Below are 17405 nucleotides of genomic sequence, written 5' to 3'. Positions count from 1 at the left end.
GATAGGGAGGGGTGAAGCCATGGAGGAATTGAGGAGAGAAAAAAAGGAGAGAATTTTAAAATTAAGGCCTTGCTTGTTCAAGAGCCAACATGGTTACTGAGCACAGGGGTGATGGGTGAACAGGACTTGATGTGAGCTAGGATGTGGGTAGCAGAGTTTTGGATGAGCTCACGTTTATGGCGGTGGAAGATGGGAGGCCAATCAGATTAGTCAAGTCTAGACGTAACAAAGGCATTTCAGAGGGATTTTGGCAGCTGATGAGCTGAGACAGGGTTGGAGATGGGTGATGTTACTGTGGTGGAAGTAGGAGATCTTGGTAATGGGGTGGATATGTGCTCAGTATTCATCTCTTGGTCAAATATGACACTAAGGTTGCGAACAGTTGTTTAGCCTCAGACAGTTGTCTGGGAGAGGGATGGTGGCTAGGCATCAGAGTTTCAGGCAAGGACTGTAGTCCGATGGATTAATTCTTCCCGATGTTATATGGAGGAAATTTCTGCTTGTTAAGGGGATTGGATGTCTGACGAGCAGCATGACAAATCAGAGACATGGGCCAGAATTTACTGCCCCGTTGGTGTCGGGCATCGTGGCAGGCATGAGCGGACAGTATGGCAGGAAGGCAAAATATCGGTTTCATGCCGTCGTGAAACCAGTTTGCGATCATCCACTCCACCTGTCAATGGTGGGCCATCTTTCCTGCCATTATACGTCAGGAACATCATTTTAATACATTTGCATATCATAAGCCCTGCTCGCCGGAATCATCCCCCCACGCTGGATCATCCGGGCACATCACGCTGACCTGTTTCACAACCACATTTAAAAGGCCTGAACCTGGCAAGCTGAACTTCGAGAGGAACTCTAAGGTGAATGCACACTAACATTGCGCAGCACTCACAAGGGTCGCCTTTTCGACTTCAAGGTTGAGGTGCCGCACATTCAGGCAAGGGCACAGGCAAGTTGCTTTTTCCTGGCTGGCTGACAATTTGGTGCTGGGACAAGGGCTGCACTGTGGTTAGGGGGGCAAGACAACACACTGAGGCAAGTTGTGGGGGGCAAGGGCTTCACTGCATCTGAGGTGAGTTTTGGGGGGGCAAGGCAGCCTGGTCTGATAATGCACAAACACATGCTGGGTAGCGAGGCGAGGTAAGCGGCCACTCATTAGGGAAACCTTGTATAAAGTGATCATTGCTCAGCGGCTGAGACAGTTCAGGTGCGGCCACATTGCTTTGCTTGGAGTTGGGCCCCTAGCTTATCTGCCCACAAACCATGCAGAGGCAAGATAGTGCCACCACATGCTCCAGAGCTTTTCACCTCTTGGGCACAGCCTGCAAATTAATGAGTGTCTTAGTGGACTGCAGAATGATTGGACGTCTGGGCAAGTTGTACAACCTCCTTGCTAAAGCTGGCCATGGAGCAGTCACTGGTGGAGGTGCTCACAGCCCCTTGCAATGACATAATTTAGGTTTGGACCAGTCTCCCCCATGGTTCAAGCAATGCAGGTTAGGAGAATGCCTGCACCTGAGCTGAGAGCATAGCATCCAGTACAGTGGGCGAAGCTACCACCAATCGGTCAGGTAGAGTGGGGCAGAGGTGGGTGGGGTAGCTATGCAGCACACTAAACTCTGGCCATCCAAGTGGTGGCTAGCACACTCTGGGATGCGTTTAGGGGCCTTCAGACTTAACCAAGAGAGGTTCTTAGTACACCCATGCTAACCCACGCATCTCTCTTTCATCCTGCAGGAGGAGTACACCAGGGTCAGGGAGCCTGATGACAAAGCTGTATGCCTCATGCCTTACAGGGAGCGGAGACGAAGGAGAACAGAGCGATAGAGTCGCCTGGCTGGACAGAGGGAGGAGCAGCACCCTCAAAAAGAAGGGGCGGCTGGGACTCTTGCGTATGCTGCTGAAGAGCAACAGCAAGCTTTGCTGGTCGGCGCTTAGCTAGACACAGGGTCTATAGACCACGCTTGTCATTCCTACAGATAACCGAGAACCAGTGTCACCAAAGACTTGCATGCCCAAGAAACTGGTCGGTCACATCTGCTGCCTGCTGCAGGATTTACCACCATGGTGACATAGAGGACATCCACTTCCAGTGGTTGTGAAAGTGACCATGGCACTCAATTTTTATGCCAGTGGGTCCTTTCGGGGCTCCACAGGTGACCTCTGTGGGATACCTCAAGCCTCCACACAAATGCATCCAGGACGCCATATTCGCGAAGGCACACAACTTTGGCTTTTCTAATCCTAGGAGAAATGCATAGGAAGCAAGAGCGCTGTGATTTTCCCAGATCTCAGGTTTCTCCACAGGTGCAGGGTGTCATTGACTGCACTTACATGGCGCTCATCTCCATGGAAACAAGTGGTCAATTACGTCAACTGCAAGGGCTTCCGCCCGCTGAATGTTCAGCTGGTGTGTGACCACCACAAACACATCCTGCAGGTCTGTGCACGGTTACCAGGGAGTATCCATGACTCTTACATTCTCAGTAGGTCTCAGATCCCTGACATCTTCCAGGGTCCACAGAGGCTGCAGGGTTTTCTCGGGGACAAGGGCTACCCACAGAGGACATAGCTGATGACTCCTGTGTGGCGGCCTCAGACTGTAGCAGAGGGAAGGTACAATGAGGCTCATACTGCAACTTGCACTTTGGTAGAGCAAATGAAGTTGAAAATGAGGTTCAGGCGCTTGGATCAGTCTGGTTGGAGCCCTGCAATACAGTCCACAGAGGGTGTCACGCATCATCGTCGCCTGCTGTGCCCTTCACAACCTGGCGCTGCAACGGGGAGAGGAGCTAGCTGAGGAGATCAAAGAGCTGCATGTTTCCTCCGATAAGGAGGATGTTGACTGGGATGAGGGTGAGGAGGTTCTCTAAGACAAGGATGACAGCGATGAGGCCACCGCACTGGCCAGATGAGGCAGCCGCGCTCAAGAGGCCCTCATAGCTGCTAGATTTGTGGAGGTTGATGACGACATGCAGTGAAGAGACACCATAGATCCTCTCATTGCATCTATGAACATGTCCTCTGTGAGGCTCCAGATGCCCATGGTCCCTATGTTCCAGGAGGATGATGATGACATATAATGGGGACATTCCATAGATCTTCATATAGCTTATGTGAATGTCTGACTCCTGTCTAGCTGATAGCAGATCACTTGCGCACTGTGAACGGGATCATCTCATAGAGATGCAGTGATGAAACTTTAACTTCTCCTGATCCTATGGCATCCTTCGTGATCTGAACCCTTCAGGACCACACTGTTACCAGGCGCAGATGCTGATGAGATGGGGAAGCCAGCCGCACCTCAAAGGTGCTGAGAGCACACACACACAATGATGGAACTCTGTGCTGCCGATCCAGGACATTCTGGCAGCAGTGATGAGCCCCATCGAGGTGCAGGCATGATCAATGTGTCCAGTGACTAAGAAGGCACACCTTCAGTGTGCAGAGAAGGTTGCACAAAGCACAGGGAAGAAGCCCTGGACTGAGACACCTGCCTTCATCTTGTGCAGGGACCAAGGTTTTACATCTGAGTGGCACAAACTGCTCATCAGAACAAGGAGCCATAGACAAGGATACATTCTTGGGAGTTTATTTGCAATAATGAACATTACGTACAAATGACTAACACCCATGCCCAGGCTGTGTAACTACATCTTCTTAATCTTTCTAACCCTACTGCCATGTCTTGGTGTTCTCTTGGCATCCACAGCGGAGGTGGAGGCAGCCTGCTGACTGCTACACCCTGTCTGTAGTGACCTTGACAGGCGTCCTCTAGAGGACCCTTGCCTGCTTTCAGGGTCCTCCTGTGTGGCAGTGGCACCCTCCTCGGCCTGTAGAGCTGGAGCTGCTGGGGTCATAGGAAGAGGGAATTCGAATGGGTCGGATACTCCGGAGTCATCTGGGTGGATGACCCCGTGGTGTGCATCTGCTGACCCTCCTCCCTATCGGTGCCTGAGGGCTGACTCCTTGAGGAGAAGGGGAAGCTGGATTGAGATCAAGCTGCCCTACACCCCTCTTGCGTTGACACTGTTGGAGGCTAACTATGGTGTCAGCGATGGAGTTCAGCCCGTGCAGCAGTCCTGGACCAAGGCCTCCATGGTGGCCGCCATCCTACGTGTTGACCTTGGTACGTTGGCATTAGGCGCTATGACCTCAGCCTGAAGGTGGATGGCCTCCTCCTTCGTGCCTTGCAATCGGAGGAATGCAGTGGACATCCCTTCCTGATGTTCCCCAGCGTGCCTTTGCAGCTCCAGCAACTGCGGTATGACTCAGCAGATTTCTAGTCTCCAGCAGTCTTCTGAGTGCCGGAAACCTGGGAAGTCCCTGCCATCACCTGCTATGGATCAGACAGTGTGACGTGCTCATCAGATTGTGACCCCAAGGCTACTCTAAAGCTAGGTCCCACCGAAGTGTTTCTCTATGCTGGTGGTGGGTGTGGGTGAATGCTGTAATGGGTTTTCAATGAGGGTATCATCAGATTCTTCCTCTGAGGTTTCTTCAGGGCTTGAGTCAAGGACCGGGGTCGTGGACCACCTTGGCTGTTTCCAGGATGTGTCTGCGAAAGCGATAAGAGATAATTAGTACATGGTAGGGGACTGCGGACCAGGGGATCTGACTCGCAGCATGATTGTCTGATGGATGTTGCGCTGCTGGATCTTCACTTGGTTGAGCACTGCCAACCTCCCCATCAGCACAAGAACGATCCAGGTCATCAGATTGTGACCCTGAGGCTACTCTAAAGCTAGGTCCCAGCTGGATGACTCTATTTCCAAGTCCATGAGGACTTTGATTTCAGGCATTCCTCCACCAGTCTGTGACCTCTCCCTTTTGTTGTGTGCCAGCTTGTCCTGCATGAATACAGATGAAGAGAGTGTAAGCAGGACACCTGCCAGGTTAGATGATAATATCTGGCATGTGTGGGTGGTGTGTGGTGCTGTGGACAGGATGAAGAGACATTCCGCAGGGCAAATGATGTCTGTGTGAGAGCGAGTGAATGATGATGTCCCTTGAACTGGCAGTGAGTGAGATCCCTGTGGATGTGTGATGGGTTTGTGAGTGTGTGAATTAAGAGTGATGAGAAGAGTGATTTACCCTGGCGGAACAGAGAAGATCATTTATCCTCTTTTGGCACTGGGTGGCTGTCCACTTTTTTTTCCCAGGGTGTTGGTGCTGACCAGCACTGCCACCACCTCCCATGCAGGATTGGTGACCTTGCTTGTTGGCCTTCACCCAGAGCTGGGTTAGAGGACATTGTGATGGGCCTCCACTGTATCCAGTAGGTGCTTGAGGAAGGCATCGCTAAATCTCTGGGCTGCATGTTTCCTCCCTTTGGCAGCCATCAGTTTCTAGCACTTTCCTATCCCTTGAAGAGTGCTAGCTCTTTGCCGGGGTGGCCTTTAAATATCGTGCCTGGTTAACTGAAGGCCTGAGGTGACGGCGGGGCGGGTGAATCGAAGGATGCCCCGCCAGCGACCTGGCGTGTTTCCTGGAAATGCATAAGTAAGCAGGCAGGAGTGGGCCAATACTACACAAAAAACTGTCATTGTAGCCAGCGAGTAAAACGTCCTTTTTCCTGCCTGTTACCACACTTAGTACAAATCTGGGACGATTCTGCCCATGGTTGAGTTAGAGCTGGGTGTTGTCTCCATACGCACAAATCCTGACTTTGTTCGCAGAACAGCAAGTAAGTCATAGAGCTCCTTCAGCTGATTCCACCGTTCAGTTAGGCTGTGGTTCCTCGTTGGTAACATATTCATCTCCGAGTCAGAAAATTGTGGATTTAAGTCCCACTCCAGGACTTGAACACAAAAATTAAAGCTAACAATCCAGTGCAGTACTAGGGAATTGCTGCACTGTCAGAGGTGCAGTCTTACAGGTGAGGCCGTCATGATTGGATGTAGAAGACCCCATGGCACTGTTTCAAAGAAGAGCAGGGGAGTTATCCTTGGTGTGCTGGTTAATGTTTATCCTTCTGTCAACATCACACATAGTGACTATCTGGTCATTATCACATTACTGTTTATGGGAGCTTGCTGTGCACAAACTGTACATTTCCTACATTTACAACAGTGACTATATCTTAAAGGTACTTCAAGCACTATATAACTAAATGTTTCTTTATGGCTGACCTGTAACAAAGCTCAAATTCATTGACTTGCTTTTTATCCGTACCCCTTGATAACTATAGCTAATTTAAAATCTGTAAATCTCCATCTTAAATATTTAAATTAACCAAGCATTCACAGCCTTTTTGGAAAATACTTGGAATTCCAGATTTTCACTACTCTGTGTGAAATAATGCTTCTTGATTTCACTCCAAAATGGCCAAGTTCTGATAACCTGGGATGATTTATCTGATGATGGTTTCTCCCTCTTGGAAAACACTTGGGTTATTCTTAATTCCTTCTCCATCTCCTCTTTCACAGCCCCCCACCCCCCAACCCACCATTTGTGTGGACACCCACATCTCAGTTAATATGGAAGAAAATGGGGAGGAGATAGAGAAGGAACGAAGAATAGTCCAAGTATTTTCCAGCAGGGAGGGACTATTGTCATCCCAGATTGCATATCCCCTTGTGCCTGGTTAAAGACTCATTGGAAAAGGCCTGAGCTCAGGGCGTTTGCCTCCCCTTTGTCAAAGAAGCAATATAATTAGAGTTAGCAGTTGAAGATGCCATAAATCACAGCATGTAAGACAGCCTCATTTTTCCAGCCCCAGAAATCATGTTTTTGCATATGCTCCATGCATAAGTTGACCACCCACCCCCAACCTATTCAGCCATTAGTAGTCAGCCTTAATTTTTAACCCCCACAAATGCTTTGTTTACTTACTGAAACCTTATAACTGGCTGTGAGGGATCAAGCAGGCGATACAGGCTGTGTTGCAGGAGTGTAAGACATGCTCACTCCTTGCGTTGGATGCCAATGACGATTCAAAAGAGCAACCATCCACACACACTGGCAGTGCACTTTTATGCTCAGCGTATAAGCCGACCCGTTTTTGGAGTGATTTTTTCGAGGTTTCAAAGATTGACTTACATGCCAACATCTATAGAATTAAAGCAATTGTTTCTAGGACTCTAGTCCTACCACATTCTGAACTTCTCCTTGATTTCTGGAACAATACCACTTTTAGAATTTTTCCCTTTCAGTGAAATAATGTTAAAATTATACTTTTTGACTCTAATTAAGAAATTGATGGCCATTATCTCCTCAATCTAGATTGTACCCCACTCATAACACTGAGAATCTTCTAGTCAAAGTTATTTACTACATTCTGTGCGATTTGTGACCACAGTGAGTTATACCTTCTTGAACTCCCTGTGCCTTTCAACATTGACTGCATTGTCTTCCCCCAGTTTTGTTCTCCATGCACTGCCTGCATATAATTCCTTTCCTATCTGTTTCAATGCAGCCAGTGCATCTGTGATAGATTCTTCAATGAATAAATGGTCATCTGTGTGCACAGAGGTTCCATCCTTATCTTCATCTATATCATACCCCTTCCCAATATTATCTAAGTTTGGAGCTTACATACAATGTTGCCAAAAGGCAACATGTAGTTTGTATGTTGACTATACCCATCCTTATCTTTCCAACTCTAGCCTTGAATTCGTATCTGTTGGTAGCTCAGTGAATAATAGAAAGTCATGCATGAGTCCAAGATCAACAGGACAAAAGCCATTTTGTTCAGTGTGTGGTAGAAATTCCATACTTAACTACTAAGCCCATTCCTCCTTCATGGGTGCCAGTTTAAGCTTAATCCAGAAGTTTGGAAGCTCTATATCTTGCTGATCAACACCGAGCTTCAAATTCCACATCCGGTCCACCTACTTTCACTTGTGAAATGTTACTTGTCTCCATCCCTACTATAGCTGAAACTCCAATTCATGTCCCTGCCATTTCTAGACATAACTTTTCTACAATATTCTCACTTATCTCCTAAACTTCATAAACCCCAACTAATCCAAAACTTTCCTATCCATATCATTTTTGTATCAATTCTTACCGTTTGATATGGGCCTTGATGATTTCAACATATCAACTCCACAATTTCTGTTTTCAGTCGCAAGTCATTCTATGACTTAGATTCTTCTAATCTTGACAGTCTTCAGCCCTAAAAACGTGCACTAACTCCTTTCTTCCAACTCTGGTCTACTGTCCATTGTCCATGCGCATCTGCCCCCTATCATCTGTGCTGTACCATTGATCATGCTTTCCGCCATCTTGCCCAGTACTGGTGGTACTTAAATTATCTGTCTTGCTAATCTTTCCCCCTTTAAATGCCCCCTGAAATCTGAATCTTCAGTCATGCTTTTGAACATTTCATCTATTTTCTGCTCATTTCTAACTAAAATTTTGCTACAAGCATTTATACAATTGTAAATTAAAATTGTTCCATATTTACCTACATGCTGCAGGATGTGATATTTTTACCAGAAGTGTAACTCAGCAGCACAGCAAATGTATCTATCAGTAAGCTGTGGCACAGAGTAGAAAATCATGCATTTGTGCTCATTCTTTTCCACATTGAGTTCTCATTTCTGCCAAGTCAATGAAGTAAGGACTGTAGGAAAGATGAGGAACTTTCCTACAAGTAGAGAAGGGGAGAGATAACCATTAATGCTCATTGTTTATGTAGGACCTCTTAATAGTCAACATAATCAAATGAAGAGGAAGAAAAATCAGACTGAAGTTACACTCATGAATTTCTAGAAGCTGCTTATTTGAAAAATGAAACCGATTTGGTTTGTAAAGCATAGATTATGCAGAATGTTTTATAGAATCCTGTGAAAGGAGGAGCTGTATTTTATAAATATGATTGCTGGTTACGTCACTGTATTTGATATCTGTTACTCGATTGTTTTGCAGCTTATTAGATAAAGTGTTACCAGCTCTGGGTCTGACCTGGTCCAATCAACTCCTTATGAGGCTAATGGTTAGTCGGACACAATTCTGCGCAGAAGGCAAATTTCCTGATGACAAAGTGTGTGCCTTGAACTCTGGGACTGTTCTACGAAGAATGGAAATCATTTTTGCACCTCATCTTCCCCAATCATTCTGTAACTATATAATCTGCAAAGAAGGGGTAAGGGGAATGAAGGAAACAGGGATATAACAAGGGCCATTGGAAAGGTGTACCTATTTTACTTTCCCCTGCATGTTTATTTTTTTCCAAGCAAACTTCAGTACTCTAAGCTTCACTGCCAATCACACTCCACATCCAAATGAATTTAGTAGTCCAATATAATTTTATAATCACTCACATGGGCCTTGTTTACACAGTCACCATTTGTGCTGTAATTATCCCGTTTAGCAGTTTGTATTTGCAATTCTTCCCCCTATTTTTCAAAATCATTGTTCTTGGAATGTTGGCTGGTCCAGCCTGTCCCAGTAATCCTGCTGCTTGCTTTAAAGTGGCTGACTGTTATTCTAAAAACAGCAGTTTTAACCAATATTGATAAATATGGCAGTTTAGAAACTTCCCAATCTCTGATTTTATTTATTGCATGAATTTTTATCATTGCACAGCTGAAAGTTTTGTACCAGAAACAAAATAACAAGCGGATTTTAACAAAAATCAATTAACATTTTATTAAAATAATCTGCATTGACTGGAGTAACATTCTGTGCACCTAGGATCTAACCTTGCTAATATTCAAGATTTTCTTTTTTTATTATTTGACTGCACTAAGCAATGATATTTTTGATATCTTGACAAAATTTCAGGGCTTAGGTCTTTAAAATTAGAAACTCAATTTTTGAAGAATTGGCACATTAATAATAAATAAAAATCTTCCAGGGTGAGGGTTAGGTAGTAAGTCATAGACTTCATTCCTGAGTGTTATAATTATTATTTTTTGATATCTGCATAGCATGAAAATGGATAAGGAATGTTCAAGTTGACAGGCGGCCATGGTACTAAACCTGGGACCATTTTGTGGTTAACGAGCTTCTAGGTCCCCTAGAAAACTAATTTCTACAATGTAGATTTTGTATTTTTTTAAAATTGTAGTTAACATGCAAAGTATTTCCAAATTATGCTTAGATGGAGAAAAATCTCTTTTGATGAGCAATTTTTGTTGAGCTAAAAACCTAGGATCATATAATACTTTTCTTTACATATGTATGAATCCTTTAGATTAAGTTACTGAAGTTTAAATATAAATTCTATGCTGCTTTAGAGCCAATATGATTGCTTCTTTAACATTAGACAAAAGCGACCTTGATAGAAAATCAAGGATTCTGCAACATAGTGGATGATCTTTGATCATATCCAAGTATGACGTTCAATAAAAAATCAAAATCTCTTATCCATGATTTTATTGAAATATACTGTACTTGAGACCAATAAAATGTAATTGACTTTATTTTCTGAATGTTTTCTGTTACATGCAATTTCTGGTGTATTTACAAATGTGTATAGTATTTATTTGCTGATCACCTGTATGCATTTTATTTTGCCTGTTGATTTCTCAGACTAATAAAGCCAAAAATGTTACTTTCCAGATGAAGAGATTTTAAATAATTTAGACAGAATGTTGAATTGAAACCCTAGAAGCTGTGTCAGCTAACCATATTCAATATTTATGTCCTACCAGGGTACATTATTTACATTTAGTTTCTGCATATAAAATGCCTTTCATGTACTGACTGAAAAATGAAGGGAGCTGATTCCAAGGTTGTTACTGGGTTTAATTATTAATTCAGGTATACAAGCTGAATCTTTCTTGTATGTAATTTTCAGATTTGTAATAAAGCATTAGAACTGCATTTACTCCAAAATATTATCTGGCCTGCTGAATATATTAACATAACCATACTCCGGTGTGCACATACACAGCAACTTAAAAGAAGTTGTTCATGACTTATAAGGAATATGTTTAAAAAAATCAAAGGTTTTGCAGACTTTCTGACTCTGTTCTAGTAGTTTACAGTTCTTTGTCACCTGGCTGATTTGTAAGAAATTTTTGCGCAACGTGTGCCGGATTTCCTGGTTCTCAATATTTCTCCGCACACTTGTTTTCAGGTAGGTTGGGGATGGGGGAGTTAGTGGTGGGTGGATGTGCAATTGTACCCTGTAATTCATGATGGCCTGAGTGATGTACTACTGCCTGTCAATGCCATTGTTAACCAATCTCCATGCAACTTTTATCCCATCATTATGTGGAAGCAGCTGGTTTCTGTGGAACCTGCGTCCCACTACTGAATAAGTGCACTCTTTCCCTACTGAACCTACCCTTAGTACTCATCTATGCTAGATTCCCATGATAGCATTGCTGAGAATGGAATTTAGATGAGCAGCCCACAAGTATGAACTGATGATTGTGGCACATTGCGTTGTGTAGACAACTTGTCAACTGACCTGCAACCCGAAGTTGACTTCTATTCAGGGTCATGAGTTTCTGCCACAAGCCTTCATGTGACTGAGCAAGCTGATTTTCAACTTGCAAATCTTTGGGCACATGGGACATAATGTAGTGGTATCCAGAGTGCAGGATTTGCTTCCTTCTCTTCTCTGCGGTCACTCAACCTCATTATATGCAGCTTGATGGACAAGTTATCGCCACTGAGCAATAGCAACCTCCTCCTAGTTATTAAAGGCAATGCTGCCAGGCTTCAAGAAAGCTTCAGTGTGGCCAACAACAGTAGCACTGCAATACTTATTATTGCTCACAAATGCCTTCTAAGTTAAGATCATTAAAGTCATTTTATTGCCAATTTAAAAATACATTTTGGGGGTATTTTCTCCAGTTTTATTTTTCTGACAAAAATTAGACTTTTTTTAAAAAGGGGAAATGAAAGTTATTTTTTTATTTATTTGGAACAATACTCAAAGTTAAGATCACAAGTATACAACTTTAAAAATGCCACTCCACCTGCATACACACATCGCTAAAGAAGTGCAATTTTAATTCTGCTGACTTTTGGCTCTTTGCCAAAATTTCCAGACCCAAAAATATTTGATATACATCTGATAATTTTCCTATGATTTTAATATTCTTCAATTTTGGGCAATCTGACAGAACTCAATCAACATAGTTGTCTAAATGATCTATATTCCTTCATCCTTCCAGAGTGAAACTTCCTTGGGTTGATGATTCATTGGACTCATCTAAACCCTGTTGTAAAAGTGAGAATTGAAGTCTGTGGCAGAGTTGAACTTGAGTGGGTTTGAACTTCAGTCTATTTTTGTTTTGCACAGAACTCACCAGTTGAATCCCAGAAACTTGGCCCCTGAAGGCTTTAACTTGTGAACCCTGATCTTCCATTCTAGTAGTGGCTGCATAGACATCAGAAACTACTCACTAGTGCAAATGCTTTAGGACTGTTTTCTCTTGAACGAATTTGGCATTGTAAAACAGATCCCAAGATGCATAGGTATTGCTTTAGGTGTGTCATCATACACATTGCTTGATGTGGGTGCTAAAAGCTAGAACTTCTGGACTGCAAATAAAAATATGTTTTAGAGAACTCTTGCATCAGCATCCATTCGAATATAACTTATGCATCATATGCATCAATAGTCTGTATCTACACCCCTGTTCAAAAAAGGTATAAGGATAAACCTAGCCACGAAAGGACAGTCAGTCGAATCCAGCATTCAAGAACAATACCACGGGACAAAGTTTACAGTTACTTGGACAAATGTAGATTAATTAAGGAAAGCCAGCACAGATTTGTTAAGAGCAAATTGTGGTTAACTAATTTGATTGAGATTTTTGATGAGGTAACGGAGAGGGTTGATGAGGGTAATCTGTTTGATGTGGATTTCCAAAAGGTGCCACATCACAGGCTTGTCAGCAAAGATGAAGCCCATGGAATAAAAGGGATAGGGGCACTATAGATACGAAGTTGGCTGAATGACAGGAAACAGAGTAGAGGTGAACAGTTGTTTTTCAGACTGGAGGAAGGCAAATAAGAAGAAATGGTACTGGACCAGCCATATAAATCCTGTGGCCTTCAAGAATAGGTCAGAAGCTGGGAATTCTGTGGCGAGTAACTCACCTCCTGTCTCCCCAAACCCTGTCCATTATCCACAATACATGAGTCAGAAGTGTGATGGAATATTCTCCACTTGCCTGGATGAGTGCAGCTCCCACAACACTCAAGCTTGACATCATCTAGGACAAAGTAGCCCACCTGATTGACATCCCATCCAGCATCCTAAACATTCACTCCCTCCACCATCAATGCACAGTGAGAGCAGTGTGTTCCATCTACAAGATGCACTGCAGCAACTCACTCGCCTTCAACAGTACCTTCCAAACCCACAACATCTACCACCTCAAAGGACAAGGGCAGCTGATGCATGGGAACACCACCATCTGCAAGTTCCTCTCCAAGCAATACACCAACCTGACCTGGAACTATATTGGCGTTCCTTCACTGTCACTAGGTTAAAATCCTGGAATTCCCTCAATAGCACTGTGGGTGTATCTACACCACATGGACTGCAACAGTTCAAGAAGGTGGCTCACTACTACCTTCTCAAGGGCAATTTGGGTTGGGTAACAAAACGATGTCCACATCCTATGAATTAATAAATAAAAAATATGTAGTGGGGTTCCCCAGGGGTCAGTATTGGAACCATAGTTTTTCTTGATTAAATGGTAATGACCTAGTCTTGATTGTACCCTGAATAATCATAAAAGTTTCAGATGACAAAACTTGTGAACTGTGAGGAGGGTAGTGATAGACTTCAAGAGGTCATTGACAGATTGGTGGAATGGGCTGACATGACAAATGACATTGAATGCAAAGAAGTGTGAAATGATACACTTTGGGAGGAAGAACGAGGAAAGACAACATAAAAGAAAGGATACAATTCTAAAGGGGGTGCAGGAGCAGAGGGACCTGTGGGTGTGTGCACCCATATCTAAGCAGGGCAGGTTGAGAAAGCTGTTAATAAGCCATACAGGATGCAGGGATTTATAAATAGAGGCATAGAGTACAGAAGCAAAGAAGTTATGGTGAACTTTGAGAAAATATAGTTTGGCCTCAACGGAAGTGTTAAGTCCAATTCTGAGCACCATACTTTAGGAAAAATGTGAAGGCGTTAGAGAAAGATTTGCGAGAATGGTTCTGTGAGTGAGAGACTTCAGTTACATGGCTAAATTGGCAAAGTGGGGCTGCTCTCCCCCCTCTCTCCACCCCCAAAGAAGAGAAGGTTAAAGAAGAGAAGGTTGAGAGAATATTTGATAGAAGTGTTCAAAGTCAAGAGGAGCTTGGACAGAGTAGATAGGGAGAAACGTTTCCCTTTGGGGGAAGGGTTGAGAACCAGTGGACACTAATTTAAGATGATTGGTAAAAGAACCAGAGGTAATGTGAGAAATAACTTTTTTACATAACGCATGGTTAGGATCTGGAATGCACTGCCTGAAAGTGTAATGGTGATAGATTCAATTGTGGCTTTCAAAAGGGAGTGGAATAATTTTGAGGAAAAAAATTTGTAGGGCTACAGAGAAAAGGCAGGGGTGTGGGAATAGCTGAATTGCTCTTACAGAAAGCCAGCACAGTCATGATGAGCCCAATAGTCTCCATCTATACTGTAACCATACTATGATTCAATACTTTGTGTATGTGCCTATTCCAAGTTCCTCTGGCATTTTAGGTCCTCCTTCAGTCTCAAGTCTTTAATTCTGGCACCTCTTTTTTGTAAGAACAGACAATTTAAAACTCACTTTTCCACAACTGCTTCATCTAATTCAGGGTTGCGGGGAGTCAGAGGCAATGGGTGCTAGGTGGAGTACATGCAGGATGGGACACCAGTCCATCACAATTTAAAATTCCAAACATGAATTGGAGGAAGAGCCTGAAAATGGCAACACAATTTGGCAGATGCTTGAGGAATAAGCAAACAAATGAACATAATCTGCAAGAAATTGGTTAAGGGAGAAACATCACCAGGAGACTCCCTTTTTGAAATGTTTGAGAGGATATTTCACCTAATCTGAACAAGTAGTGTGGCCTTAGTTTAATGTCTTGTATAAAAGATGACTTCAACAATACAGCACTCCCTCAGTTTAGGGGACTTTTATTTATTCTGGCAAGGTCAGCATTTGTTGCCCATTCCTAATTATCCTTAAGAAAGTGATGGTTTCTTGAACTGCTGCAGTCCATCTGGTGTAGGTTAGGAAGGGAGTTTCAGTTTTTTGACCCAGTGGCAGTGAAGGAATGGTGATATAGTTCCAAGTTAGGATGGAGTGCAGCTTGGTGGAGAATTTGTAGGTGGTGGTGTTCCCATGCAACGACTTCTTTTGGGATTTTGTTTACCTGTGTGGAAGACCCATTGCAGCCCCAAACATTCGCCTATACTCAATTTAAGCAAACTAAAAATGAGTTCTTGTAACAAGCCAGCTCTTTCTGCATGTGTTTGTGAGAGAGGAGACAAGGGAAAGAGAGAGATGGTTAGCTGTGTATCTGCACATGTTTATATAGAAAGGTTTTTATAAGCAAGAGAAGGTTAGTTAAACAGTTTATGTCTCTCACAGTTGTTACAGTCTCTCTTTAGTTGCTCTTGGCTTTTGCTCAGGCCTGGCAACCAATGAGGGTCCCTATTGTAGTGGCAGCTTCTCATCCAAACAGGAGAGGGAATGTGTATGAGGGCCAGCAGCAGCTTCTCCTTCAACCCTCCTGTCACTTGCACAACAACAACCAGCAACAGAACAACAAGCAGAGACTTATTAAACATAAAACTTCTCACCCAACATCACCCCAAGTTAGGTGGGGAGAAGGGAGCACCCAGTAAAGAGAGAGAGGTTTTAAAAGGGCCATCGGATAGAAGGGACTCTGGCATTTGGCCATAGTTAAATGTTGGGGAGAGGAGAGGGGGGACAAATGACGGGATTACAGGTGGTGAGCTCTCTCCATACTGGACAGTAATGAGGTTTTCAATAGCTTGGATAGAGAGAGGCCTAGTTCTTTAAACCTAACTTCCTCATCTCTCTCCCTGTAATGAAGGAGTGAAAGGAATCAGCTCAGCGCTCAGAAGTGCTTATTGCTTTTGGTTTTGCATATGATTTTTTAAAAGTTCATTCATGGGATGTGGGCTTCACTGGCTCAGCCAGCATTTATTGCCCATCCCTAGTTGCCCTTGAGAAGGTGGTGGTGAGCTGCCTTCTTGAACCGCTGCAGTCCATGTGGTGTAGGTACACCCACAGTGCTGTTAGGGAGTTTCAGGATTTTGCCCAAGAGACAGTGAAAGAACGGCGATATATTTTCAAGTCAGGATGTGAGTGACTTGGAGGGGAAGTTCTAGCTGGTGGTGTTCCCATCTATCTACTGCCCTTGAGCTTCTAGATGGTAGTGGTCATGGGTTTGGAAGGTGCTGTCAAAGGAGCCTTGGTGAATTCCTGCAGTGCATCTTGTAGATGGTACACACTGCTGCCACTGTGCGTCAGTACTGGAGGGAGTGAGTGTTTGTGGATGTTGTGCCAATCAGGTGGGCTGTTTTGTCCTGAACAGTGTCAAGCTTCTTGAGTGTGGTGGGAGCTGCACTCACCCAAGCAAGTGGGGAGTATTGCATCAGTCTCCTGACTTGTGCCTTGCAGGTGGTGGATAGGCTTTGGAGAGTCAGGAGGTGGGTTACTCGTCACACGATTCCTACCCTCTAACCTGCACAGTAATTATAAGGCTAGTCCAGTTCAGTTTCTGGTCAAGGATAACCCCCAGAATGTTGATGGTAATGCCATTGAACATCAAGGGGTGATGGTTGGATTCTCTCTTGTTGGAGATGGCCATTACCTGACACTTGTGTGACGCGAATGTTATTTGCCACTTGCCAGCCAAAGCCTGGATATTGTCCAGGTCTTGCTGCATTTGGACATGGACTGCTTCAGCATCTGAGGAGTCGCAAATCATCAGCGAATATCCCCACTTCTGACCTTATGATGGAAGGAAGGTCATTGATGAAGCAGCTGAAGATGGTTGAGAAAACAAACAAGAAAATAAAAAAGGGGATGGGGGAACTGGATGAGAGAGAACTGTGTGCAACAACAAAAGGATCAACTGATGCCTTCAGTACAGGAAAGTCTCTCAGTGACAGAAAAAACCTGATTAACATCCAAATTTTGGGATGGCTGGAACCTATCTAATTCACTCCCATTATAAAGTATGTTTGCCACTTGCAATTTCACCGTTTGCGAGAATTCACAGGAACGTAACCCTCCATGAACAGCAGGACTTTACTGTACTGCTGCCCCTGTGTATTGATGGTGGATGGGGTGCTTATCAAGTGGGCTGCTTTGTGCTGAATATTGTTGAACTTGAGTGTTGTTTGTTGTTGGAGCCACACTCATCTAGACATGTGGAGAGTATTCCATCACACTCCTGACTTGTGGTTTTCACATGGTGGACAGGCTTTGGGGATTCAGGTGAACTACTTGCCACAGAAT

General features: G+C 43.9%; 1 protein-coding gene across 1 annotated transcript in view; it reads left to right on the top strand.

The window, feature by feature from the left end:
* xrcc3 (X-ray repair complementing defective repair in Chinese hamster cells 3) overlaps nucleotides 1–10794 on the top strand; it is a 29351-nt gene extending 18557 nt beyond the window's left edge. Inside the window, exon 7 of the mRNA XM_078562441.1 lies at nucleotides 8881–10794. Coding sequence (XP_078418567.1) covers nucleotides 8881–9127 — 247 coding nt within the window. The 3' untranslated portion in view covers nucleotides 9128–10794. The remainder of the gene's footprint in view (nucleotides 1–8880) is intronic.
* Nucleotides 10795–17405: the final 6611 nt, after the last annotated feature.

This window comes from Cetorhinus maximus, chromosome 18 (assembly GCF_964194155.1).
Source record: "Cetorhinus maximus chromosome 18, sCetMax3.hap1.1, whole genome shotgun sequence".
Lineage (NCBI taxonomy): Eukaryota > Metazoa > Chordata > Chondrichthyes > Lamniformes > Cetorhinidae > Cetorhinus > Cetorhinus maximus.
Note: the sequence above shows the minus strand (reverse complement) of the source record. Positions and strands in the feature narration are given on the sequence as shown.